At 30.1% G+C, this 27,346-nt stretch overlaps 1 protein-coding gene across 2 annotated transcripts in view; it reads left to right on the forward strand.

The window, feature by feature from the left end:
* The window catches only part of LOC107445377 (collagen alpha-1(IX) chain), a 158,994-nt gene that overhangs the window by 45,857 nt on the left and 85,791 nt on the right, over window positions 1–27,346 (forward strand). For both annotated transcript variants that reach the window (XM_043039897.2, XM_043039898.2), the window contains exons 3-8: window positions 7,220–7,282; window positions 10,609–10,744; window positions 15,022–15,238; window positions 22,889–23,059; window positions 23,174–23,245; window positions 25,880–25,954. In XM_043039897.2, the coding sequence (XP_042895831.1) occupies window positions 7,220–7,282; window positions 10,609–10,744; window positions 15,022–15,238; window positions 22,889–23,059; window positions 23,174–23,245; window positions 25,880–25,954 (734 nt within the window). The remainder of the gene's footprint in view (window positions 1–7,219; window positions 7,283–10,608; window positions 10,745–15,021; window positions 15,239–22,888; window positions 23,060–23,173; window positions 23,246–25,879; window positions 25,955–27,346) is intronic.

Genomic DNA, 27,346 nt, shown 5'->3' on the forward strand with positions numbered 1-27,346 from the left:
TTTTTTTTTTTTTTTTTTTTTTTTTTTTTTTTTTTTTTTTTTTTTTTTTGAAAAAAAATTTTAATTTTAAAATCAATTTTGGAGCCTTGGCGATTGCAGTTGGCGTGGCAGAAATATCCCCAATAAAAACGTGAAGGAAGTATTGACCGGTTAGTATTAATAATAACCGACTATTCACTTCGAACGTAACATATATGTCAGTTCATTAATTATGAATATATATTATTTCAACAATCGTGAATATATACAATTTCAATAATTATAAATGCATAATATTTTAATAATTATGACACTATAAAGAAATTAACTATGACAGGTACTTTACGTTGTACTAGAGTTGCACAATGGGCTACTGACGAAGGTCTAGGAAACATTCCTGAGGATGATCCAAAGACATACCATCGCAATTTTGTTCCTCTGCAGAGGGGATGGCTCTCCTGCTTTGGTCCCCGCTCGGTCCCTACTTAGGCTGATCAAAGTGGTCACCCACCCGCTTACTCACAGCAACCAGTGGTGCTTGACTTCGGTGTTCTACTGGGAACCCTGTTCTTACGATAAGTCTACTGTGGGACTGAAATTAACTGTGAGAACGCGTATAAAATTATTTTAACTTTCTCGAACAATTAATTTGAGAAATACGCTGCCGAAGAAAAGGAAAAGGAAAATACTATGAATAATTCTTAAACTAATGATCAGGTTTTTAATTCTAATTTTTAATATTAAATACGGTTCGAAAAAGCCATTTAGGACTTGCTAACAAATCAGGGTTACTTATCAATTTATGATTAGCAGATAGTTACGATATCAAGGACAAAACATAAATTACTTTAAAAACTTAAGTCTTAAAAGCTAGTTTTTTTTAATAATATGTGATATCAGTGAAGCAGTGTTTGATGCATGCCATTTTTAATTTCGAGGTTCAGTATTGGCACTAGTTGAAAAGAGTTTTTTTTCCGTTAATTTTTAAATGACTTTTGAGTTTTGGGGCAAGCGTCAATTGTGAATATTTATGCCCTAATAACTAATGTGAAACTGGTAGAAAACATCAACTCACAACGGTTCACACTTAGCAATGAAAGTGCCATATCTAAGTCAATGTTTTTTTTTCTTAAACTATTCTTAGTTTTGAAACCCTCTCCCTCAAACGTTTACAAAAATAAGAAAGAGCAATATGTATCTAAAGTTCTACAAAGAAAAAGAAAAGAAAAAAAGTGATAATTTCAACGAAACGCAAATTGTATATACTCATGTCTAATTCCTTAAAAAAAATAATAACTCTCTAGCCTATTTTGGACTCCGAATTTTACCAAAAAGGCAAAAGGAATTTTTATTAAAAATGTACCACCAATATTTGATTGATTAAAAAATAGTTATTTCTCCACTATTGTTCACTACAGAACAAAAATAGATTGCTTCATCCCTATTTAAATAATTATACATTTTAACTTTATCTCTTCAAACTTAACACATATATAACAAATGCATACGACTTCAAAACTTGTTTCTAGTTTTCTGTTATCTATTTTTTTTTCAAATGTAATATTGAAGCTTTAATTTATTAAACATAAAAATAATTACATTATTTTATACATGGTAGAAAAATGATGAAACAATTATACACTGAGACTTTCTCTGTATATTTAAAGGTTTAACGCAGTATTGCTTATAGAATGGTTTCTCAGTTTTTCCGTCCTAATCATAAGCGGATAACCATAAGTTTAAACTAAAATTTGAGTTTTCTCAATAAAGTTTTGCTATTTTATACGTTAACTTTACCTTTGAAATTAGTTTCTGCACGAAGAAAAAAAAGTCTGGTAAAATTACCGCCCTGCACAGTAATGGCATTTTCGGTTAAGAAAAAATATTTCCGGTCAGTAAAACCAAATTAAATCATACATTTGGTAAGTTTTTTATTTCATATGGAGATGGTTTACCGAAAATTCCAATTATTTTTAACATTTATTAGGAAAAAAACACATTCATTTGAGAAAAAAAAACTGAAAAGTAAATTTGACCACTTAAGTGGTTTTTACTGCCATGCTCTAAGGTATCAAGTTAAATTACAAAATTTTAACAGACTTACCGAATTTTATCACTCAATATACAACCACATTTCATTGTTAATTTTACCAAAACGCTTCTCTAATAATTATCGAATATTTTGATGTTCCCATAGATCCAGAGACACGGTAAACTTTACTATATTTACTTTTCAGCAATAATTTTATGGTTTTGAACATCGCATAAATAAAACTGAGATTAGAATTTATCATCAAATTGATACTCTACTTGATTATATTTCTTTCGACTTAAATTTAAGGGAAGTTAAGTTACGAATGGCAACAAGGTGGGCAATTATATTTTTGATCATCTTCACACTTAATTATGACTCCAATATATGAGACTTCTAAGGTAACAACAAATTCAGATTTTTCTTCATAATAAAAAAATGGAGCAGCAGTGGCTCTGGGGAGTAAGACCCAGATTCAAATCCAAGTGGTAGTTGGATGGTACGAATTCTGCTCGCACTGGCCACAGTACTTACGTAAAATATTCTCAGCCGTTGGCGGATCATGGGTTAGAATTCCCTTGTAGATAGCCTAACCGTAAGAGGTTTTCAGGTCAGATTAAAATTCAGAATTAGGTCAGTTGTTCAACTGCACTTATAAAATGAAATAAAATTAATAAAATCCCTGAGATGACTCATTATACTCACCAACCATAGTGCTGACATAAAATATTCATATCTAACAAATCCACATCTTTTTTTACATAGATATTTCATCCGCTGACATTAAATATCCACATGACAACAGATTTACTTCGTAGTTTTCGCAGCGAAAACATGTTGCCATAGGGTTGAAATCCGTTGAGACTTCAGATTTATTTCGTGACTTTTACAGATCAAACTTGTTTGGGTGTGATAAAAAACCATTCTGTCTACGAATTGTTTTCGGTGGTAGTTTTTAAGCAGAAAACCTGCTTGTGTGTGGTAAGAAACCATACACGATTTAGGAATTATTTCGTATCTTTCACGGTTTTGCATAACCAATCCAGCTTCTGGGTTGAAACAGTAAATTTTTCAAGATTTTTTAATTTTACATTGTACTACAAGGTCATTTAATAAAAAAAAATCAAACGCACTGATGAAAACAATTAAAAAGGGAGAAAGTTTTTTTTTCAAAAAAAAAAAAAAAATACCCAGTCTCAGGNAAAAAAAAAAAAAAAAAAAAAAAAAAAAAAAAAAAAAAAAAACTAAAATAAGTAAAGCTCTTACGTAAATAAGACATCAGATGATAACTAAGCTCTTCGCAGACACCTCTGGAAATCAGTGGCCTGCCTTTGACGTCGTAAAGGTGGTAGTGCTGCGATAAGTTTGTGTAGAGTACCTCTTTTGCTAGCCGAAGCTTGTAGCGTAAAAACGTTTGAAGCATCGTAGCTTACATCAATCCTTTTTTTAAAATTTGTTTGTTTTCCCATGGTTAGTATGGTCAATCGTCATCGTGTAGACGATGCTACAAGATTATCGAATAGTTGGAAGATTCAAGGTGGGCAAATTGCAGTCTACCTGTTGTATGGACATCAGGCATTCAGAGAAATGTTGTGTCATCATTGTGGAAACAGTTCAGAGTCAGAGGATCAGTGGCCCACTGATTAGGTCAATGCAACAGAAGGGAAACAAATCCAGCTCAAAATCGTTATATAAGACTTTTAGTCAAAAGAGATAGCGCAGCGACACAACTGTCTCTCAATCTATACAGGGTGTCCCAAAAGGTCGTTTACAAACTTAACATGCTGGTCTGTCGTATCATGATGAACAAGATTTACATAGGAACTTGTGTCCGAAAATTAAAACTGCGACCGCTGGAGGGCGATGATTGCACGAAAACGGGAGAGTGGGAAAAACAATCATTTCAGACGTGGACGTTGAAGGAGAAGGATGGATGTGTTTAGTAACGCAGAAATGGCCGACATGCATTACGTATACGGCGCCGCTGAAGGAAATGGATGAGCCGCGGCACGGACGTACCTTGAGCGCTTCCCAAACAGACGTCAGCCAAGTCATGATTTGTTTGGACGATTGCACCGCAGATTATGTGAACCAGGTGCTTTCGTAGCACGTAGCCACATCGGTCGAGAACGTGCTACACGCACACCTGTCGTAGAGGAAACCGTGCTACAGGAGTATGCCATCAACGCGCAAAGAAGTCGCGGAGAAGGCGAACGTGTCTTGGGTGTAGCTCGTTCCACCATAATGCGCATATTTCACGATGACATGCAACACCCTTACCACTTCCGAAAAGTACAGGCATTGTGCGCTGACGATTATCCCAAACGCATTGCATTCTCACGCTGGTATTTGCAACAGCGGGTCGCACAGCCAGATTTTCCATCATGGATTTTGTTTTCTGATGAATCCTGCTTTACACGGGATGGTGTCGTGAACCTGCACAACATGCACGTATGGGCGCATGAAAACCCAAGATGTACACGTGCCCATGCACATCAACAACGTTTCAGCGTAAACGTTTGGGCTGGTATTATCGGTGACATGTTGATTGGCCCTTACCTTCTACCTGAACGCCTCGACGGAAATACCTATCGCATTTTTTTAGAAAGAGTTTTGCCGGATCTGATGGGTGACGTTCCAGCCGCTACACGCCGAAACATCTGGTTTCAGCATGATGGAGCGCCTGCCCACTTTAGCTACGCTGTTCGAGAATACCTCGATAGGATTTATCCTAATCGCTGGATCGGTAGAGGCGGACCAGTCCCATGGCCGCCGCGATCCCCCGACCTGACTCCCCTGGATTTCTACCTGTGGGGACACATGAAGTCCATAGTGTACGAGACACCTGTAACATCGGACATGGATCTTATCGCCAGGATCGCGGAAGCGGCAGCACGTGTCCGTGACACTCCTGGCCAATTTGAACGGGTTCGTGAATCCATGCGCCGACGCTGTGAAACGTGCATTGTGGCGAATGGAAGGAATTTTGAGCATTTGCTGTGATGTAATGATGTTTTATAATAAAAATCATATTAACACCGCTATCGATATCATTTTTTTTCTCCTCATCCAAACCTGCACTTATCGCCCTCTAGCGGTCTCAGTTTTAATTTTCGGACAAAAGTTCCTATGTAAATCTTGTTCATCATGATATGACAGACCAGCATGTTAAGTTTGTAAACGACCTTTTGGGACACCCTGTATAATGCAACAGGAACATTCATTTTCTGGATAACGGTAGTCCACAAACTGAATGCAAGAGACCTATATGCCACGTGCTTTGTAGTCTGTATTTCCTTGACTGTAAACCACCAAAAAGACCGTCTATCATGGTGCAGAGAACACTTGTCTTGGACAGAAGATGATTGGGGGTGGGTTCACTTCAGTCGTGTCCACATCTGGAGAGAACACGAGAGTCAATATCTGACCTCTAAAATTGTCGAAAAGAACTATTATAGTTGAGTTGGTCTGATGGTCTGCTCAGGCATCATGGCTGATGGGCATACCGACCTTTAGTTGTTTTATAGAGGCACTCTGACCTGTCAGCTATATAGAGACAAGATTCTTACACCCTAAGTAAGACTTTTTCGTGGAGCATGTGGACCAAATTTCATCCTAATAGCAGTTCCTCAGTTAGTGGGTGAATTGTTCCAATCAGAAGATATTTGGCAGTTGGAGTGGTCTGTTATGTCCCTTGGCCTTAATACATGGGAAGCTCTTGGGAGCTCATTTGCAATGCAAAGACCAGTTCCAACAACCATTGATGAGCTATAGGGCGTCTTCTTGCAAAAGTTAATAGAGTTGTCACATGGATTGATAAGAGCCCTATTAAACATTATGGAACAAAGATTCGAAAATTGTGTAGCTATTATAGGTGATCATACATCCTATTAGATGTGTTTTACTCTGATTGACAGGGTGTCGGTCAGCTGCTGAGCTGAATAAGTGATCAGTTTCTTATGTAGAGTACCGATCATTATTTACATCTTCAGATAGTCTATCATTGTCCTTATCATAACGAAACTCAAGAAGGAGTAGAGTAAAGAAGAATTAGTATTTAGTATTGATTTTAAAATGTAATGCAATAAATTAGCTACCCGTTTATTTGCTATTCTTCTTCTATTATTGTCGTTGTAACGAAACTTAAGATGGAGTAGGATTTAGTATTGATTTTAAAATGTAATGCAATAAATTAACTATGCGTTTATCTGCTATTCTTCTTCTATTATTGTCGTTGTAACAAAATTTAAGAAGGAGTAGAGTAATGAAGAATTAATATTTAGCATTGATTTTGAAATGTAATGCAATAAATTAGCTATGCGTTTATTTGATATTCTTCTTCTATTATTGTCGTTGTAGCGAAACTTAAGATGGAGTAGACTAAGGATGGAGTAGTATTTAGTGTTGAGTATGGAATGCGCAAAACATTTGTAATATGATTTGTGTTTCTTCGTCTGTTAATGTCTTTATCATAACGAAACTTTCGAAGGAATGGGGTAAAGATAGAATGGTAATTTGTGTTGACTATAAAATGCACAATAAATATGCTAAGCGAGTTATTGCTATTCTATTATTGTCCTTATCAGATAAAACTTTAGAAGGAGTAGCGTAAATAAGGATTAGTATTGAGTTTAAAATGCGCGATAAATTTGCTATGATATATTTCGCTATTCTTCGTTCATTAATGCCTCTATCATAACGAAACTTCAGAAGGAGTGGAATAAAAAAGGAATGATATTTAGTGTTGAATATGAAAATGCTCATTTGTGCTTTAAAAACGATACATATCGTAAATATAGTTATTGAACTTTTAATATATTTATCTGTTTTATACACTGTTTAAATTTTAAGACGCGTCAAATCATGTTGTAAGTTTTGCAATAATGTTTTCACTTTTCGAAGAATTGCCTTATTATTTATATAATATAAATTACTCTTTTTAAACGCAGCTAAATTTGAGCAAAAGCGTGGTTCAATTTAACACCTCATTCTAACAAATTTACTCTATATCCTCCTTTCGTGTTCCAAGTTGAACTCATTTTTTCAAAAGTGTATCACCATACTTATTTTCTTGTTGAGTTTTTATTTATCAAATAGCATTCCAAAATTTATAAGTTGTTATTTATACATTATAGCTGTTCTAAAATTATATTATGAATCGAAATGCCTTCAAAATTATTTATTTTTAACTTCGATATTTTGTTTCAGAGGATTTGTCAAATAGTGTGAGTATATGTCCAGAAATCAGGCCGGGTGAAGATGATCTTCCAGGTATTTATGATATATGATATTTTAAAGTATATTTTTTTGATCAAATGTCATCTAAATTATGTCTTTTTATTTATTTGCTATGAGGATAACTAATATCCTTTTATATTTCGCGTAATATGAAACAGCAAATTAACAAATTAAATATTTTACTTCATTTTTATTATCACCCTTTTGCGTTTGTAAAGATGAAGACTTTTAATCGAAGTTCCGACCATTTTCCAAATAACTCAAATTTAATCTTTATACCTGATATTAATGCAACCTTTAATCGTTTCTTGATCGACCAGAAGTTTAATTTATCTACTAACAATCATAATCAACATCTACCTTCACCAATAATCCCTATATTTTTAGAAAAATTATTCAATATACGATTCTTCATTTTTGCTCTAATATGAATTAAATGATTTTTCCCGGTTTGGCTGTTTAGTTCATTTGAAAACCATAGTTTTTAATTTTTATATAGAAATATAAGAATATAGAGAATTATAAAATCATAGAGAATTATAAAAATAGTGAGAATTATTAAAATATTTATGCATAGTTTTTAGTGATTCATATTTATGCTTATTTTAATTTTGTATATTTATGATAGGATTTACTGAAATAAATTATTCGCATTGCAATCAATTATATTTATTTTTTGAGTCCCACAAAATATGTATTTCGGGCTGAAATAATATTGAATAATTACTACTTTTTTTTAAACTTAAGTTGCACACTCAAACTGATATAGCATTTTATGGTCTGAAGTAAAATGTTTTTTGTTAGTTAGTTATGATTATTAAATTTATGAAGCATTCGTACGGTACTAATTATACAACATGTTTAAGAGTTTTTATCAAAAATAATTAACACTAGAAAGACGGAAAATTAGTATATACCTATATTGCCGAAAAGCAGTCAAAATGACTAGATGGTGAATGCGTCAATAAATTTGTTTAAAATTAATTTTTAGCATTTTTTATATTATTTACAGTTCTGTAACAAGTTATTAGTAAATATTAACAATAAAAAAATTATATGTTGTTCAAAAAGTCACAAAACTCTAAGAAATTATGTCATTGTATACATCATTGTTTTTCTAATTGAAATTAAAAGCAGTCAAAATGACTTCCTTAGGCAATCTAGTGTTAACAAATACATTTACGTTATTTTAGATTAAAATATGACAATATTTTTACTTTCCTAATTTTTTGACCCCGTCCAAATTTTGCAGATATGATTCTGTCAAAAAAAAAAGACAATAAAACTATTATAATAAGTTTTGAATTGATTTGTCTGCAACATAAAGATTTCTTTTTAATTTGTTCATAAATTGTTTTTAATTAGGTGCATCTACTTTTTCAACCAATGAAAAGAACATATTTTTCTGTAGACGAATTGTTAAATCAAAAGATGAAAGCAAAATTGTTAATTTACGTGAACTCAATGTACGATACTTAGAATCAATTTTATCCGGTATTTGACCTCAAGAACACGTTCATGGAACATATGGCATTGCTTTTATTTATATATTTCTTAACCTATTACTAGTTCCTGTTTATTAGTATTAGTATTTTTAACTAATTACCGATATAATAATAATTGTTTGTAGCTTTAATAAGGTGCTACGTGGAGCATCATTATTGTGTGAACTGATATTTCTTTAGTTTGAATACAGAAGACTTGAACGGGAATATGATCTAATTTAACAAAAGTCTATGGATTAAAATATAAAGTTGAACTTTTATTATAGGGTTAGTTAATCTTTCGTAAGACTGAATAAAGAAAACAATGATTATGTTTGATCGGGAATTTTGAACACGTGAACATCTAAACTGTTCTTTCTTAAATTTGAATACAAAAGACAATGCTGCTATTAGGATAAGGATCCATTAGGATTAGTTTCTAAGGATTAATATGGTAAATTGCATCTTACTAGAGGGTGAACTAATCTTTCGTCAGATTGAATTCAGAAGATAATGGTCCAACTTGAACGGTATAAAGTCTAAAAATATAAAAAAAGATAATTGGTTTGCAAAAGCATAAATATAAATACAAATATTGAAAAATAACGGGTTAGAAAAATCATAAATAAAATAAACAAAGTACTCAAAGAGATAAACAATAAAATAAAAGCAGACGATAAAATTAGAAGTCAATTTTTAGAACGATAGAGTTGTTGGTTTCCTTTAGATTAGTTTTGTTTGGAATTTGAGTTCCTTATATCCCGCTACGGGTTTTTCTTGTTGTTTTATGATTGTTACTGTTTGTGTTTCTGAATAAAAGTTTTTTTATAACGAAAAAATAGTGCGTGGAGTCCCTCCGCGCGGAAGAAGTTAAACTTCGTAACCTGCGACGTTAATTGTAGAAGAATCAGCAGTCGAAGAAGGATCGCTAGTTCTATTCAACGACTCTTTTTTCTGCTCCGCTCGCTTCCGTGCTCTGTAATAACGGTAATATTGTGCATTTTTCCCTCGTAGACCTCTTGAACCAGTGGAAGTGCTTGTGGTTGCTTCATCGTCTCACCATGGAAAATGTATTTGCATTAATAATGTATGTGAATGTGCCATAATGTAATTTCAAAAGAGAAAACCTAACAATCAATTGATANTCTAGGTCATTATACGGTTTCTTTTCGCAAAGTCTTGTACACTCAGCTAAAATCCACCTTGTCACGAAATTTTAATGGACAATGCAATTTGATCCTATCTATAGTGTGATGTCAACTAAAGCGTCATTATGAACCTATGGCGTCATTATGGACCATGTTTTCTGGGACTGGTACAATTTGATAATTTGCATAAATTTGCTTGTAAGTTGTTTGGTATTACTTACTTGTGAGCGTAAACATTCTCCAAAATGAAGTACACAAAGAATGTTTACTAACATAGAACACTGCTCACTATTCTAACAAACATGTCCATTACACGTCCTGAAATGTAGCGTTAAACGTTTAACGCAACCTTGTTGGAAGTCGCATAAGAAGTATAACTTCAGAAACTGAACAGTTCTTTATTATAGCTTGATGTGCTACAACGGGAATATGATCTAGTTTAACAAATTTTCAAAGATTCATTAAATTTGCTTATCATGGTTCAAAGCTGAATCAAATTTACTACTCATCTACATTTTTGAAACTATACATTGAAACTAAAATAATTAAGAAATTAAAAATAAGAATATATTAATTAATAGCTTTGTGAAAATGCATTATTTTTTCGCATTATTTCAATTGTCTTTAAGGAAAAAATCAGTGTGCTCTCATAAATATTTTTCTGAAACGAGGTAGGAAATTTGATTTCGACATTGTATTTTTCAGTAACGTTTTATTTATATTTCAGGTTTTGATTTTATTAGAAAATTCCGACTAGACGATTTCGAATTCGATTTCCCCGGAGTGAAGAAAGTAAAAGGATCTAATCGAATGCAAACGGCGTACAGACTTTCAAAGAGAGCAGATTTAAGTTTACCAACAAGGTAAAGATTTTTAAACCATGTCTAGAATATTTTTATTAAATCCAAGTTTGAATTTATTTGAATTTTGTAAAATGTAATGTAAATAATTTTATTTGATTTAAAAACTAACAATATAATAATTATTTGAAAAATTAGGAGAAAAGTTAATTCCATAGTTAGTTTTCTAATATAACAAATTGAATTTTAGTTCTTGATTATTTTGAATACAATATTTTCAAATGTAGAGTCATTTTATGTTTCACTTGTTAGTGTAGTTACCATTTTATACTTTAACGAGAATGTTTCATGAGAATGTTCATGTAACAATATTTTTAAATGTAGAGGCATTTTAAGTTTCACTTGTAAGGGTATCAGTTTATACTTTTATTAGAATGTTTCATGAGAATGTTCATGTAACAATATTTTTAAATGTAGAGGCATTTTAAGTTTCCCTTGATAGAGTATCAGTTTATACTTTTATGAGAATGTTTCATGAGAATGTTCATGTAACAATATTTTTAAATGTAGAGTCATTTTAACTTTCCCTTGTTAGTGTACCATTTTATACTTTTACGAGAATGTTTCATGGGAATGTTCATGTAACAATATTTTTAAATGTAGAGGCATTTTAAGTTTCCCTTGTTGGGGTATCAATTTATACTTTTATTAGAATGTTTCATGAGAATGTTCATGTAACAATATTTTTAAATGTAGAGATATTTTAAGTTTCACTTGATAGAGTATCAGTTTATACTTTTACGAGAATGTTTCATGAGAATGTTCACGTAACAATATTTTTAAATGTAGAGGCATTTTAAGTTTCATTTGTAAGGGTATCAGTTTATACTTTCATAAGAATGCTCTTAGATGTATGTATACGTTGTTGAATTATAGAAGAATTCACTTTTTTTAAAATTTTTCAGTGGCGTTCATGTTTAAAAGATAATATTGCAAAAATAGCTTAAAATATGTTTTTTTCTATCTAAATAAATCTATTGATCACTTCTTGAAGAAAAATATGCGTATTTTTTTGCTTGTTTCGACGTTTATTTAACACCAATCCGCCTGAGGGGTATGATTACTCCTAAAAAAACTTTAATTCCATGAAATCATTCTTTCAATGTTTATCCAATTTTTAAGAAATTGTAATAACATGTATATTACTGATGTAATTTACGTTGCGCGCAATATTTTTAAAATGATTTTTACAAAACAATGCTAGACAAGAAGAAATTCCTTGTAATTTGAAACGTATGATTTATTTAATCAAAATCTATAAAACACAAAAACAAAACTCTTACGTGAAATTTATTCTTTAATGTAGTAGTGCATGCTGTTAAATTTTATCAAAATCACACAAAAGTTAAGAAAACCCTACGTGTTCAGAGCTTATAAAATGCGCGTTTTTTAATTTGTTTTTTTTATTTGTTTATTTATGACTTATTTAAGAAAATATGATTCAATGCGAGTGACAAATCACAAAATTCACTTCAATGAAAAACTAATTATCTCAATATAAAATTTTAAAAAAAAAATTTTTGATGAAAAATTATAGGTAACTCAGGAGATAGAGCGCTCTTTTTCTAGTGAGGTGAACCGAGTTCGAATCGCAGCGATGGCTGGTCGATACGAATTCCGCACTCGGCTCGCACCGACCACAGTGTTGACATAAAATATCCTCAGCGGTAGATCAATCATAGGTTAAAGTCCCCTAGATTAGCCGTGGGAAGTTTTCCGAGTTTACATAACGCAAATGAGGGTTAGTTCCATCAAAAAATTCTCCACAAAGGCAATTTCTGACAATACTTGATCCTGGAGCTTTATTGTCTTTTGGATCGGGTTCAAAATTACAAGGCTACGGAGAATATTGGTAGTCGTAAACACAAAATTGGGTCAGCAGCTCAAATATTGTTATAAAATTCAAAAAAAGTTCTGAACTAATTAGTTAGCTTTCATAAGATTACCCTCTTAAACCAACGAACCCCAACTCATAAAAGAAAATGTTTCAATCTAAGTCCTTTAAACCATTCTTAAAATTACCTCTTTGTACAAGAAAAACCGATAGCTATATAAAAAGTTGTTTAGATGTTCCGTTGTTTCCTTCGCACCATACATTTTTGCAGAATAAGTGTAGTTTTAGAATTTTTGTGCCAAATTTTTGTACCAAAATTAAGTGATACTATTCTTCGCAAAATAAGATCCAGACAAAATTTCAAACAATGTCGAAAATACACAGGATCAAGGAGACTTTGCTGTGGGAAAATAAAGTAAATATAGATACACTGTATAAAAGTGTGGTAAAATTGTGGTGAAAAGTTACAATTTGTTACAAATTGTGGTAAAAAGTTACATCAGTCAGAGTGCCGATGTTTTCGACTGTAAAATCCGTTTTTACCAGAACATGTTACAGAATAAAAAAATATGATATACCATAATTTTTGCGGTAATAACTACCGAAAAATCACAGAATCACTCTAATTAAATAAATATTATTGTAAAAATTACTACATAATACTTTACGGCATAATGGATTTTGTAAATGATGCACTCGAGGTGACGGTACATTATACCGTAATTTACTATTGAAATGTTTTTCTGCTTTGAAGATACATCGTTGGATAGTTAAAAGGATTCTAACATAATACTAAAATGTTCAAAATGCAGGGAAGTTAATTACAAATATAATTCTGAACATGTTCAATTCTTGATTTTTCTTTTATGCCAATGTAAAAAGACAGATAATTATAATGCTGTAATAAAAATAATAAAAATAATTCACGAGAGAGCAAAAAGGACATAAATTTTCTGAGGTGAAATGTTCTGGCATTTGTATAACTAAAGTGAGGTAAAAATTATTAATAATTAATAATTGAAATCGAGTTCTCAACAGTTTGTCAGAGACAATTCCTCTAAATACATATTTTATTTGTAAACTTTTGATTCGTTAATGGGAGAGAAAGTGGGATCTCTCTGAAAAGATTTCGAAACAAAATACATCAATGCGCTGATATTAATAAAAGACAATAAAAAATGTGTTTGATTTACAGCTTGATTTTGTTTTATATTCAAATTGTTTTTCTTATCATTCAAGTGAGAGAATATTGCATTACACTTATAAATTTTTCAAAAAAATGCAACTTTACAGCTTTATTCATGCATTAGGGAAACTTATTTATGCAAATACACTATTTTTTGAAACATAACATTAATGGATTAATTTAACAAGGAAAAGCAAAATAGTTTATTCATGCGTTCATTTACATAAATACATTATGCATTCTTTTGCTTTTATTTATAGATAAAAATCTAAATTTTTATTTATATTTTAAAACATTAATTAGCATTAAATTCTACTCTAATGATAATTATTATTATTCTTTTTAAAGATAAAATATTTAGTTTCATGTTATGTATGCAATATATAATTAGAAAATTTAACGTTACTTTCATCTAATTTGGTAATTTATATTCTTGTTTTAATTACAGATGAGTTTTACCCAGATTTGTTTTCAAGAAATAGAATTCAAAGATTGCATTCTTAAAATCACCCTCTATTTAAATTTATATGCTTAACTTTTTGACCCGGCTGTGTAGGGGTCAGGAAGCTGACTTCACAGCAGAAAGTTACTGGGTTCAAATCCTGGACAAGGCATGGATGTTCTCTTATTAACTATATCATCTATCCCTACTGTGTAAGCATCGTTGGCTCGCCTAATATGGGGCCCCTTTAAGAGTGGTCAGCAAATCTGACAAACGAGTCTTACCTGAACTAACTGTAACTTACCCCTAACTGTAAATCGGTTGAGCATTGGGGAAAAAAACGTAAGCGCTGTTAATTAATAAAACTAAATGAATTCATTCCAATCTTTGCCATTTCGTTCTCAAAGAAATTTAAAAAATTAACTAAAAATTAATTACCCGTTTTAAAAGTTTAATTATTTTTATTTATATATATATTTTTTTTTCCTAAATTTTATTTTTAAAAGAAAATTATAAAGAAAATTCAATTAAATTGGAAGTAACCTGTAGTAATTTCTTAAAATCTTTTATTTTTTTAAAAAAGAAAATAGTGCGAGAATAAACAAAATCACGTTTCCCATTTCACCATTTCAGAGAGATTAATAATAAAATTGTTTTTAATATTGAAGGAATATATCTAACCAGCAAAAGTTCCAGACCATCTAAATACCAAACTCTTCGTATAATGTATAATGTTAGATTGAATAGTTTAAAATTGGATATGAAAGTTTGAATTGTAAGCAAGTCTTACTGAATATTGTCCATCTACTTTTTTTCAGATCTATATTTCCAATTGGATTGCCAGAAGAATTTTCTTTCGTTGCAACTTTCCGAAAGAAAAATGGTCGCAAGGATCCATGGTTTCTAATTAGAATCAACGATATCTTAAGCAAACCTCAGTTTGGAATCACTCTCAATCCGAGGAAACAAATGCTGGAATTTTACTCATTGGATTTTGAAGGAAAACTACAGACAGCACGTTTCGGAAATGTTGAGGTAAAAAAAAATTCTTTATCTGTAATGCTCTATTAGTATCATTTTTATAGGGTATTTGAAATGCACGTAAAACGGTCAAATATCTCAAAAAATACTTAAAGAATCAAACTTCAATTATACGCTTATGTGGTTCATTTTTTAAAAAGGCATTTAATGATACCAATCTCGATCACCTGCCTCAACATTTAGATATTTTTGGTATTGTTATTGTTGTGAGTTTGGTGTTGGTATATATATAANTTGTCGTATGCCTGTTTAGGCAGTGGGGGTGCGATTGTTCCTGTTTTTCAGTGGCGCCATCTATGGCCAGGAATTCGACTTCTGCCACGCCATTCACGCAACCACAACCCGTTTATAGGGCACATTCACACACAAAGGAGAAAGGGTATAGAACACACAGAGAGAGAAAGGAACATCCATGCCTTGCCCGGAATTTGAACCCAAGACCTTTCTGATGCAAGGACAGTTCCCTGCCCCCCTACACAGGCCGTTCGGTTGGTGTTGGTATTGTTGTCGTGATTGACTTTAGCATACCGAGGAAAAAAAAGTATGGTCAAAATTACCAGAACACGGAAAAATTTACCGTATTTCTGGCTATATGGGAATGTCAAAGACTCGGTAATTTTTACCGAAGAGCTTAATATTAACTATAAAAAATTATTATGTAATAGTTGAAAAAATTTGGTTAATATAGTAATTTTATACTGATAGCCCTAGACCATGACATAAAAACAATTTATTCACTTAAATTTTCTTTTAAGATTTTTAATCAATTATGTAGTAATAAGAATTATGGTTTTAAAATTCGGAATTTCAAGTTAATCTTTACCATAAAAACGAAAAAATGACCAAATGAATGATTTAAACACCGTGTATTTTGGTTTTATTTACCAGAATTATGTTTGTTTGTTTTTTAAACCAGAAACGCCATTACCATACCTTACGGTAATTTTACCTGACTTTTTTTTTCTCCCTGAATCATTCCAAAGTAATTAACTAGTCTATTTTTTATTTATTTTTCAGTATTTTTTTGTGTTTCGATTTCTTGAAGTATTTTTATTCTAAATATTAACCATTTGACGATTACAGCGTCATCTGTTAACTAAATTGTGAATACTTGATAGTCAAATTAGGGAAAGGAGCTAAATCTGCAATAATAACGTAGGGGAACATACGTACGATCTTTTTCGAATTTTGGGATTTAAGTTTGATATCATTGAAATTATCCTTTCAAAATATTTAACTAATGAATTTTTAGATTTTTTTTAACCCAATTTTCTTTTGATATACGTTGTCTGCTCCAAACTTTTCGGGCATCGTATCTTGTACTATGGTAAGCGGATGCTTAGAAACATCAAAATATTTCTTGCCTTTAAAAATCCGTGCCTAGGAAAAATTACAATATTCTATATTGTTATTTCTATATTGTTATAAGTGTTCATATACCCCATTGCCAACAAAGTTGAGATTTTCAAATTTGGTTTGTGAATACTCAATAAAATTCATTTTCTATGAATTTCTCTAACTTTATTTGTGTTGTTGTTGTTTCTAATGCTACTTGCTGCACCGGCAAGCCTGCTAGGTGAAACCGAGCAAATTTAAGGCAGGGTGTGAGTTTCTCGTTTTTCAGTGGCGCCATCTATGGTCAAGAATTCGACTTCTGCCACATCATACGTCACACCCGTTTATAGGGCGAACCCATTCATACATCAATTCATTCATACACAGATCGGAATTTTGACCTGAATCAGAGAACGATCGATCTCTAATCCAGTACCCCCAGAGGTATGGATTTGTTATGAGAACATGGAGGATTTTTGCGACTCGACAAATTTAAAGTGCATCAGTACTTTATTTGTTAGCTTTATTTACAAGAAAAGTTTAAAAGAAAGGGTAATTGTTATTGATTGTTTAAAAATTATTTTGGAAACTTTGATACCTTAAACTTCTAAATATATTTGTGGTTATTAAATTATTGAAGAAAATCTAATAATTATAATAATTAGGTCAGTCTTCCAAGAACGTAACAGGGAAAATTGACTGCTTTATTAAGTTTTAAATTCTCAGCTTTGTCATGTATAGTAACATCAAGATATGCGTACAAAACAAAAAAGTTTCTTTAAATTGTTTTTCTTATAAGTCCAGTAGAATAATTTAGAGTTATATGTTTAACAGCTAAGCAGAAATATGTTAAACATGTTAATAACCCTTTAAAAATTATATTGTTTTTCAAAGGTCACTTAATATGATCTTTTACTAAAACCTTTATTTGTAAATAATATTTAAAAGAGACAAGAAAACAGATTTTAATTTCAAAAATTGGAACTTTGATTCCTATTGATAATTAGATTTTAAAGATACCTGTTGCATTTTTTTAATTATTTACTTTCTAAAGATATTTCGTAGTGCATAGTTTTCTACATTCATTAATATTTTTTATGATTCATCTTTTTGCAAAATTATACTTTTAGTTTTTTGTTTCATCTCATTTTTATTCATATATCCTTTTATTTACTTTTCCTTTTTTTGCAAGGGTCTCTTTTTCATCTCAGCCTAAGAGCCGGTATTGTGTTTTTGTTTCGCTTCTTTTGTTACTTCCCTTTCATTCGTATTAATAACATTTGTATGGTTGTCTTACTTTTTTTTTCATAACTAAGCTCCCATTTTTCTGCACATATTTCTGCTTATCATTTTTTACAAATTTATTCTGATGGTATTTATCATCTTTCTTTATTTTTCTTCTTGATTTCTTTCCCTTCTCTCTGAAGGAAATGAAAGATTTCTGGTCAAATTCGTATCAAAATTACTGCATTTATTCGAAAAAATATTTTGTTTTGGTTTTTGAAAGAACATTATAATATGTAATGAGTTGTACTATTTTGAAGTCCAATAAGGAGACCCATATGTTCCTTTTTATTATTTAACTCAATAATTCATTTATTTCAGTTTAATGACCACGCGTTTTCAATTTGAAAAGATTTCTTAATTTTTTGCAAACAATGCTATACATTGTAAATACAGTGGTGTAGTAGCTTATCGAATTCGGGGTTGAACAACCCAATAAAAAATACGAAGGAACTTTTTATGTACTTTAGCATCCAAATAAGAGTCTCGGTGCTACCATCTAGTGTGGCAGAAACTAGACGTCCAAATTAACATGGCCAACGGTATCTCACCCATTGTGGTGGTCCTGAAAGAATGGATACCACTTCTGGAGAACGCTCTAAGTCTGCTCATGTGTGCGCACTTGTACAGCTCATTGGAAATAAAATAAAAACTTTTTATCTCAAGTTAACATCAAATCGAGTGCTCATATGCATTATTAACCCACTGGCAGTTTAGCAGATGGATAAAATCGGGAGAATGTTTCTCCCAAATATGCAATCTAATAGCCTAGAAAAACTGGTTTTGCTATGCGTAGACGACTGCAGGTTAAAATACGACATTTTACGGGCAGAAGCGGCGGTGGGTTAAGCATATGCTTAACTATAACTTCCAAAATAAAATACATTCGCAAGATTCATGAATTATTTCCGCTTTTGAAACCTCCAATTTTAGCGTTATTTAACTGTTTTCAGTAAATTGTTTAATATCTTGTATGAAAGGGCGGGAGCTTGTGCTTGGTTTGTTCGCTATTATACAATTACAGAAACTAAAGTTCGCCGTTACAAAATGTGTGCGTATTTTCAGGCATATAGTAAAGATAACTGTATTTTAATTTTTAAAAAAATCCGCCAATCGTATTAAATGATTTTACAATATTTATTTTCTCACCGCTTTTGTTTTTTTATGCCTAATTCTCATTCGTCTCAGTATTTTCTTAGTGCTTTAGGTGTGTTTTACGGACAAATAAAGTTTCGTTACTAATCAGGGAGTATGCGCTTTCTAAACTAAATGTTCCCGCTTTAAATTGTACTCATTAATGTTAAATGTTACAATTCAAAATTTGGATGAATTCATTCAAGCGGCTTTCACCAAATAAAACTTTTTTAAAAATATGTCAGTTTGTAAAATACTTTTACTCAAAACTTTTTCAGCGGACTTCGTTCGAAACTTTTCTCAAAACCTGTTCTTTTGTATATTATTTATAATACCTGAAAGAAATATAAGAGTAGAATTATTAGAAAGAAATATAAGAGTAGAATTATTAGAAAAATCTAAGTGTAAGGAATACTGAACAATGTTCCTATTTAAGTTCATAATACATCGGTCTACTTACCGGGCAATAGACCATACTACACTGTTAGTTTTTTTTATCCTGGAAAATCTAGTTATTATTAATAATGCTTGGAGATAAAAAAAAATTATTTTCTTATTACAGAAATTAAAATAAAATATGAACTTAATCATGTTTCATAATATTTCGGTTAATCGTTTGACAATGTATACAATATAGAGCCTATGTGAGAAATGTTTTATCATTTCATGATTTTTAAGTTAATTTTCAGGATTGCATACAACTCTGGCTTTTCAAACCTTGCCGGTAACACACACTGTTAACAATAATACACATTCAATCCTTATTGTTGTTTTTTTCTGACCATTGTAAGAAGTAGTACAGGCTGCAAAAAAAAAATTGTTTTTGAAACTGCATAATGTGCTTTCTAAAAATACTTACAAGATCATTGTATTACGAAAAAATTAAGGTAAAAATGTTTGAAAATAGAGAGATTTCGCAAAGCGTTACGGTTTTCCCTAACTCGAACGCTAGTGCTTTTTGAGCTCGGCCGTACACGTGAAAAAATTTCCCTATAGGTTGGAGTATCGCTATGTGATAAAAGGTAACCGCAGTCTTACGTCAGATGTAGTCGTACGTTTACCGTAGGCTTACGTCAACTGTACGATTTACGTAAGACCAGCTCTAATCAAAATACCTTTAATACATTTCAAGAGAATCTTAAGAGTATATCCAATAAAAAACAATTAAGCTCATTCTTACGCTAGACGAAATGAGCTGCTTTAAGAAATAAAATTTTAAATATTTATAATCGAAATAATAGAAATAGCAATTAACTTCAAACAGAATGCACTTAGAGTAAAGGAAGAAATCAAACTAGGCTGATGCCGAAATTTTAAATTAAATTATTCATCAAAATGAAACTAGTCATGATTCAATTAGAAAATTTATTAATAATCTTTAAAATATTTAAACTTAATTACTGTTAAGTTGCTTATAATGTCTGCTGAATTTGAGACAAACCTAGCGAAAGTTGTTAAATATTTCAAAATACTTTAAATTTGCTCAAAATACTAATTTAATCATTTAAGCAATACTCTTGCATAAACTCATCTAAAATACATTAGTCTTCTTAATAAGCCAAGTAATCTCGCATCGAGATAGTTGCACATACTTCTTAATTAGTTATTCCCTACGAAATTCGTTTGAATTACCTAAATTATTTAAATACGATATCGATATAAGTAATAAACAAAAATGACAAGCTCTTACATTGAGATTAGTTTTACGGACGGGGGAAAATGACTTATCCATATTTATCAATGCTTATAAGCACCTCTGTACGAAATAAATTACTATTTAGCATATATATGGGAAGCATCACGAAATACGAATCGTATTTTAATATCCAAATAATCGCCCTCATCCATTTCCCTCAAATAACGCATGGCAACTGTCTCTTTTAGGGAAATGGAACTTATTTCAAAGAATTTGTTGCGAAATGTTTGAGAAATTCAAAGATATTTATGGCAATGTAACACAGTTTTAAGATATAAATTTCTCTGATTCATGTACTATGTAATGATTAAAAAAAATGCTGAAATATTGCATTCAACAAAAAAAGATTATTTTTTCATCAAATAAACAAAGGAAAGAAGTATATTTAAATATACAATTAATTATATATAAAATATTCATTTTCTCTCTTTTATCAATAATGAACTTATTATTATTATATTTTTTTTTCAGTTTGGTAACCCTTTAAACACCACCCTTTTTACATACTGGGCGCTCTGTAGAAACTAACCTTAATATACATTTTTAGAATCCATGTGAAAAAATCGCTCATAACCGAAGTCGAAAATTAAACGAGAATACTTAATTTTGCCGTCAGGCTTACCGTCTTAGGTTTTCGTGGTTTTCCTCTCCAAGTAACGCGAATGCGGGTTAGTTACATCGCAAAGTTCTCCACGAAGACAAATTTCTTCCGATACTTGATCCAGGAGTTCCCTTGTCTTACACTTTTTTTAATTAACTAAAACTGACTTACTAATCTTATCTCAACTAATTTATATTTTTTAAACCATGAATCGAGAAATGGGATAGTTTAAAGAATGTTTTTCTTTTCTTTTTGAAGAAAATCTTTTTCAAAATCTAAATAAATTATCAAAAAAAAATTTTAACTTTATATAATATAGTTTCATATTAATAATAAAATAAACATTATGAAAAAGCAATTTATAATCATTGTATAAATGATGAGTTTTGATGAGTTAATAAAATTATAATGCTATTAAAGTAATAAAAATAAAGTAATTAAAGTAATAAAAATTATAATGCTATTAAAGGTGAAAAATCGCTATCTTTCATTTTTAAAAAGACCATTTTTACTTTAGTTATAGCTTTATATTTAAACCATTTCATTTAAAGATCTCTCGATAATGCTCTTGTGTAAAAATGTAATGAGAATCGTAATGAGAACAATATAGCAGTAATAATAATAATTGCAGCATCATTCTTTAGATTATAAACTCTCTAATTAAAACCAAAGTAAACAATATAACTGTTTCATATGTACACTGAGAAACTACCTGAATGCGATAAAATGTGTTTCATACCATATTTCTGGCTCTATGGGAACACTAAAAAGCTCGTTAATTTTTACTAGAGAGCTTTGGTAATGATTTTGATAAAATTAACAATGAAATAGCATTTTATAATCTGTGATAAAATTTGGCAAATGTGGTAAAAAGTAGCATAAAAGCCATTTTTTCGGTTAAATTTACTTTTCAGTTTTGATTTTTTTATGTGGTAATAAGAACTATAATTTTGAAAAACTGAATCTCGGGTAAACCGTTACCATAGAAACGGAAAAATAACCGAATAAATGACTAAAAAATAGATGGAACTTTAGATACCAAAAAAATGGTTTAAATACGGAAGATTTTTAATTTTTTTTAAAACCAAAACATTGTTTTTTTTTAATAGAACTTTCGTTACCTAACAATACGGTATTTTTATCAGAATTTTTTTCTCCGCGTATTTAAATCTTATTTCTCGCTTGGTAATATTCTCTTTAGGACAAATTAGCTATAGTTAGGACGTTTAGAGAAACTTTTTTTTCTGGACTTTATCTTAGAAGTAAATTTAGTTGGCGTAACATAGTCCAAAGTACTCATGAAGTAATAAGATTAAATAAATACTAAATTTTAAAAACGCATTTTCTAAAAAATAAATTCCCAAAATTTTTCCCAAATCACATCACGTTTTATGAAAATTTAATTAAAAATAAAGCTGTTACACTTAAAATATGTTAAAATTCAAAGTGTTATATGTAAGAGTTTTAAAGAAAATCAAACTTGTAGGGTAAAACGAATATTTTATATACTAAAAGCTTTTGATATACTATTCAATTGAAGTGTTTTATTTTTGTTCCAATCGACAACTATTTATGATGTAATATTGTTTTGCAGGTGGACGACAATCAGTGGCACAAAATTGACTTGAGTGTGTATCAAGACAAAGTTACTTTATATATGGATTGTGAAAAGCAATCATCGCTGTCTATTGATTTAAGGGGACCCATTGATGTCAATGGTGACATCATGATTGCGAAATACGAAGATGACAGCGACACAGTTCCAGTAAGTGTATTTCCAAAATGGCAGTCATGTTCATTTAGAATGTGATTACCTTGAAATAATAATGTTTTACCATTAAATGATTACTACTAATATTAATGATTACTCCCATTGCAGTTAGAGTTGCAGTGGATGGTTATGAGTTGTGATCCAACTAGGCCAGAGAGAGAAACCTGTGATGAACTGCCTGTAATGTTTTTTTTTCCTTTTACTTTACCCGAAATATGTGTACTTATATCGAATTTATTTATCGTGTTTAATTAGGTGCACAATATAAAGCATTAAGTCCGCAAAAATTTAAAAATAAAACATCAAAATGCTACTTTTTGCTGAACATGGTATTTTTAAAGTATATTTTTGAATATTAGATTTCCGAATATTAAATATCAGCACACTTAAATGTGAATAAAATCAAATGTGGACTGTATTTTATGTTGAATGTTTCGAATTCTGACAATTTATATTTATCTTAAAATTTGTAATTTATCTTATAATCTTAATCTGATTGCAACGTTTACAAGCAAAAAATTAACTGCTTTTTTTCTGCTGAATTAAAATATTATTCTACAGTCAACATACTGGAATATGTTGCGGAACAAAAAATCTGATATACCGAAATGTTTATATAATTACTTTAAAATTACTAAATTACTCGAATTAAATAAGTATAACAGTAAAAATTACACGATAATATTTAACAGTAAAAATGGATTTTATGATAAAATGGATTCTAATAATTTTTATGCAGTGCAATCTTAACTGTAAAAATATTTCAGTTATTTTGCAGCTAACGCGACGAATTTCTCAGTAATGTATTTAAAATTTTTTTTTACCCATTGGTATATGAAATTACACAGTACATGCGAACTCACTTGAAAAAAACATTTTTGAAAAATAAGGAAACTTTAAATCCATGATTATACTGCAATAAATATGAAGTAATTATTCACATTCCTTCTTTGAGAAGTATATTTTCTGATGTATCAGCAGAAAAAAACCCAGTTATTTTGAATTGTTTTTTTAGGAATAAGAGATCATAACACTCAGATTTCTAACAGGAAACAAATTAGTAAATAATAACTTTGATTATACGAAGTATACATTTAAATAGCCAGGGAATTAATAAGTTTTTAAATCACTGACAGCATATTATTAATAATTATGTCGACTATGTATGATATGAAGACTATAATTTTTAATGCTAAGCAGGTACCGTCATTCGGGGCTACTTTGTGCAGGATTTCGCAGTTTTTGAACTTTGACATATAAAAAAACTATGTTAATTTAAATTTTAGTAAAATTTATCGATATTATAATCATAACTGAACTGAGACGAGTGAATTTGATCAATATTGGCATTATTTGTATGTAATATTTACGAATAATAAGTCAAAACATACCTTGCACAAAGTAGCCCCAAATGGGGCTACTTTGTGCAGCGATGGGAATTCAGTTTAATAATCATGTTTTTAGTAAAATATTGATATAAAATTGTTAAAAAAGTTAATTGTTGACATTTTTAAAGACAAAAACATCAAGATATGTAAAGATATTAGTTTGAAAATAATTTTCAGCGTTAAAAAACCATTTTTTTTAAAGAATTTTTTCTTAAAAAGAATGTTTATTTCAAAACATTTGAGTTTAAACAAAAGGAAACCATATACATTTTTAAACATTGAAATGGATGAAATTTTAAAAATAATAATTATTACATATTCATTAACATTTATAATATTGTTAAATTTGAACATAACATCCTTGAATGAACATGACAGAACTTGCTCTTCAGTTTCTGTCAAAATCACCTGATGTCCTATAAAATATATTTTTATGTGTTAAATCGTTTGATTAATTCATTAGAAAAATCTTTGCAGAAGAAAAATAATAGTTTACCAGGAAGTTTCAGGTGTTTCTTGTGAATTTTATTAGAGATAGTATTTCTGTGGATTTTGTACAAATGTGAGATAAAGAATTCATATTTTTGTTTAGCTGTAGAAGAAAATTACCTGCAAGAAGAAAAAAAATATTATTCTTTCAGCAGTTTCGTTAAATGTGAAGAGAAAGCCCTATATTTGTTAAGATTTCTAGAAATAATTTCTGTTAATTCTTATTACTTGTTAATTGAATAATCGATAAGTTTCGGTTTCCGCCTTTCACACAATTAAAAAAATCAATCAAAAAAGTGACTGCGCAACGTCGTTTCAAGAGTTGGCTATGTTGATAGTCGTTCGCATTGGGAGATTGACAATCATTTGGCGTGCACTAAGATGCAGACAGTCTCCTTTCGTAGTTATAATGGTTTTTCTTAACTTGCAACAGTACATTTCTAAAAGATCAACAATATATTTCTAAAAGATATAATACTTGTTACACTTACTTATACTTTGACAAGAGATAAGCTTAAGGCATGTGGTAACTTGATGTTAACAAACTTATGTACTTATTTTTTTCATAATGAATTTATTTCCAGAATTTTACTGAAGTTTAATGATTAAATTAATTTTTAATGAAAAATTAATTTTCTTTAGAAAAAATATCCGTCAAACTCAATTGGACCTAAAATTAAAAAAGCGTATGAGATTTAATAAGTGTAACCCCTGCCTATGTTTCAAAAAGGGCTTTATTTTAAAGCATATGGAATCCTAAATTCAACAAACGTTAGTAAAAGTTTCTATCCGGGAACTTTATTAGAATTTTACTACAGTTCATTAACTATTATTATAAAGAAAGCATTTTTCAATTTTAAGTTCAATGCAACTGGATCTAAAATAAAGAAGACCTCATTTATAAGAAAAGACGTTTAACTAAAGATTCGCTTTACAGCCAAAGAAAAAGAAACCGACTGAAGAAAAATGTCAAATATGTCCTCCCGGTGCCCCTGGTTTGAATGGAACTGAGGTAATTAATTAAGAAAATTCCTTTCCATAAGTATCTAATTACTGATGAAGTAAAACGATTATTTATTTATGTTCTTATTACTTTCATAATACCTTTCTATATCAGAGTATCCAATTTATAAATTTGAAGATTTGCTTCGTTAATTGCGAGGATTTTAATGCATTTAACGTTGATAACATAGAAACATAAACGAATTTTCCTTACTTTTTCAATGTTTGAACGCTGTAAAATTGATTTTTGAAAGGTATCTGGTTGTTTCGTTTTTAAATAATTACTTGGATGTTTATTATAGTCCAGCAATATGATATGATAAAATTTGAGATAGAAACATGTATTAAAATTTAAATTAAATATTTGAACTTGAATATTGAAACTAAATGTTTGAACCAAAATGTTTAAGCTACAATAAATGTTGAACCTAAACATTGAATTCATAGCTTTAATCCTAAACATTTAACTAAAAGTTTTGAAACTAAGTTTAAGAAATTAATTTTGATAATTAATGATAAAGGAAAATGGTTATTTATTCATGTTCTTATTACTTTCATAATACCCTTTCATATCAAAGTATTCAATTTATTCACGTGAAGATTCTTGTCATTAATTTCGATGATTTACAATAAATATCACAATATAAGGAACGCGACAATATACAGTACAATTACAATATAAGAAAAACGATTATTTTACTTTCATAATATCCTTCTGTATCAGAGTATTCCATCTATAAACTTGAAGATTCGTTTTATTAATTTCGATGATTTTAAAAAGTGGATAATATAGAAACATTAATGAATTTTCATTACTTTTTTAAAGTTTTTTAATGGTAAAATTGATTTCAAAAAGACATCTGGTAGTTTCATTGTTAAATAATTACTTAGCAATATGTTTTGTTATCTTTAATTGGAAACAAATATGCAGAAAGACAAAATTTGAGATAAAAACTTTTATTAGACTGGCAATTAAATATTCGGACTTAAATATTGAAACTAAATATTTTATCCTTGACGTTTAAACTAAATATTTGAACCTATGTATTTCAACTATAAATTTAATTTAAGGATTTAAATAAACTTTTGGGAACTAAAATGCACACAATGGATTATTAGCTTTCTCTTAATTTTTTACTTAAAGAAGAAAAGAGTTCACTTTGAGAAGTAGTTGGAAGTAAATTGCACTTTTGAACCTAGAATGCTTACAGTACATTTACAACAGAAATATTTTGCTTGTAGTTTTCAAAAATAAAAATTTACTTTTGAAATTGCGTTGAAATTAGTAGACCATGGAAACTATAGTAGTCGCTGTTAAATAACTACTAAAGTACTGATAATAATATCCAGAACATTATAAGTACAATGTGTCTTATTAGTTACTGTACAATATTTATACACT

The sequence above is a fragment of the Parasteatoda tepidariorum genome, chromosome 4, assembly GCF_043381705.1.
Source record: "Parasteatoda tepidariorum isolate YZ-2023 chromosome 4, CAS_Ptep_4.0, whole genome shotgun sequence".
NCBI classification, from domain to species: Eukaryota; Metazoa; Arthropoda; class Arachnida; order Araneae; family Theridiidae; genus Parasteatoda; species Parasteatoda tepidariorum.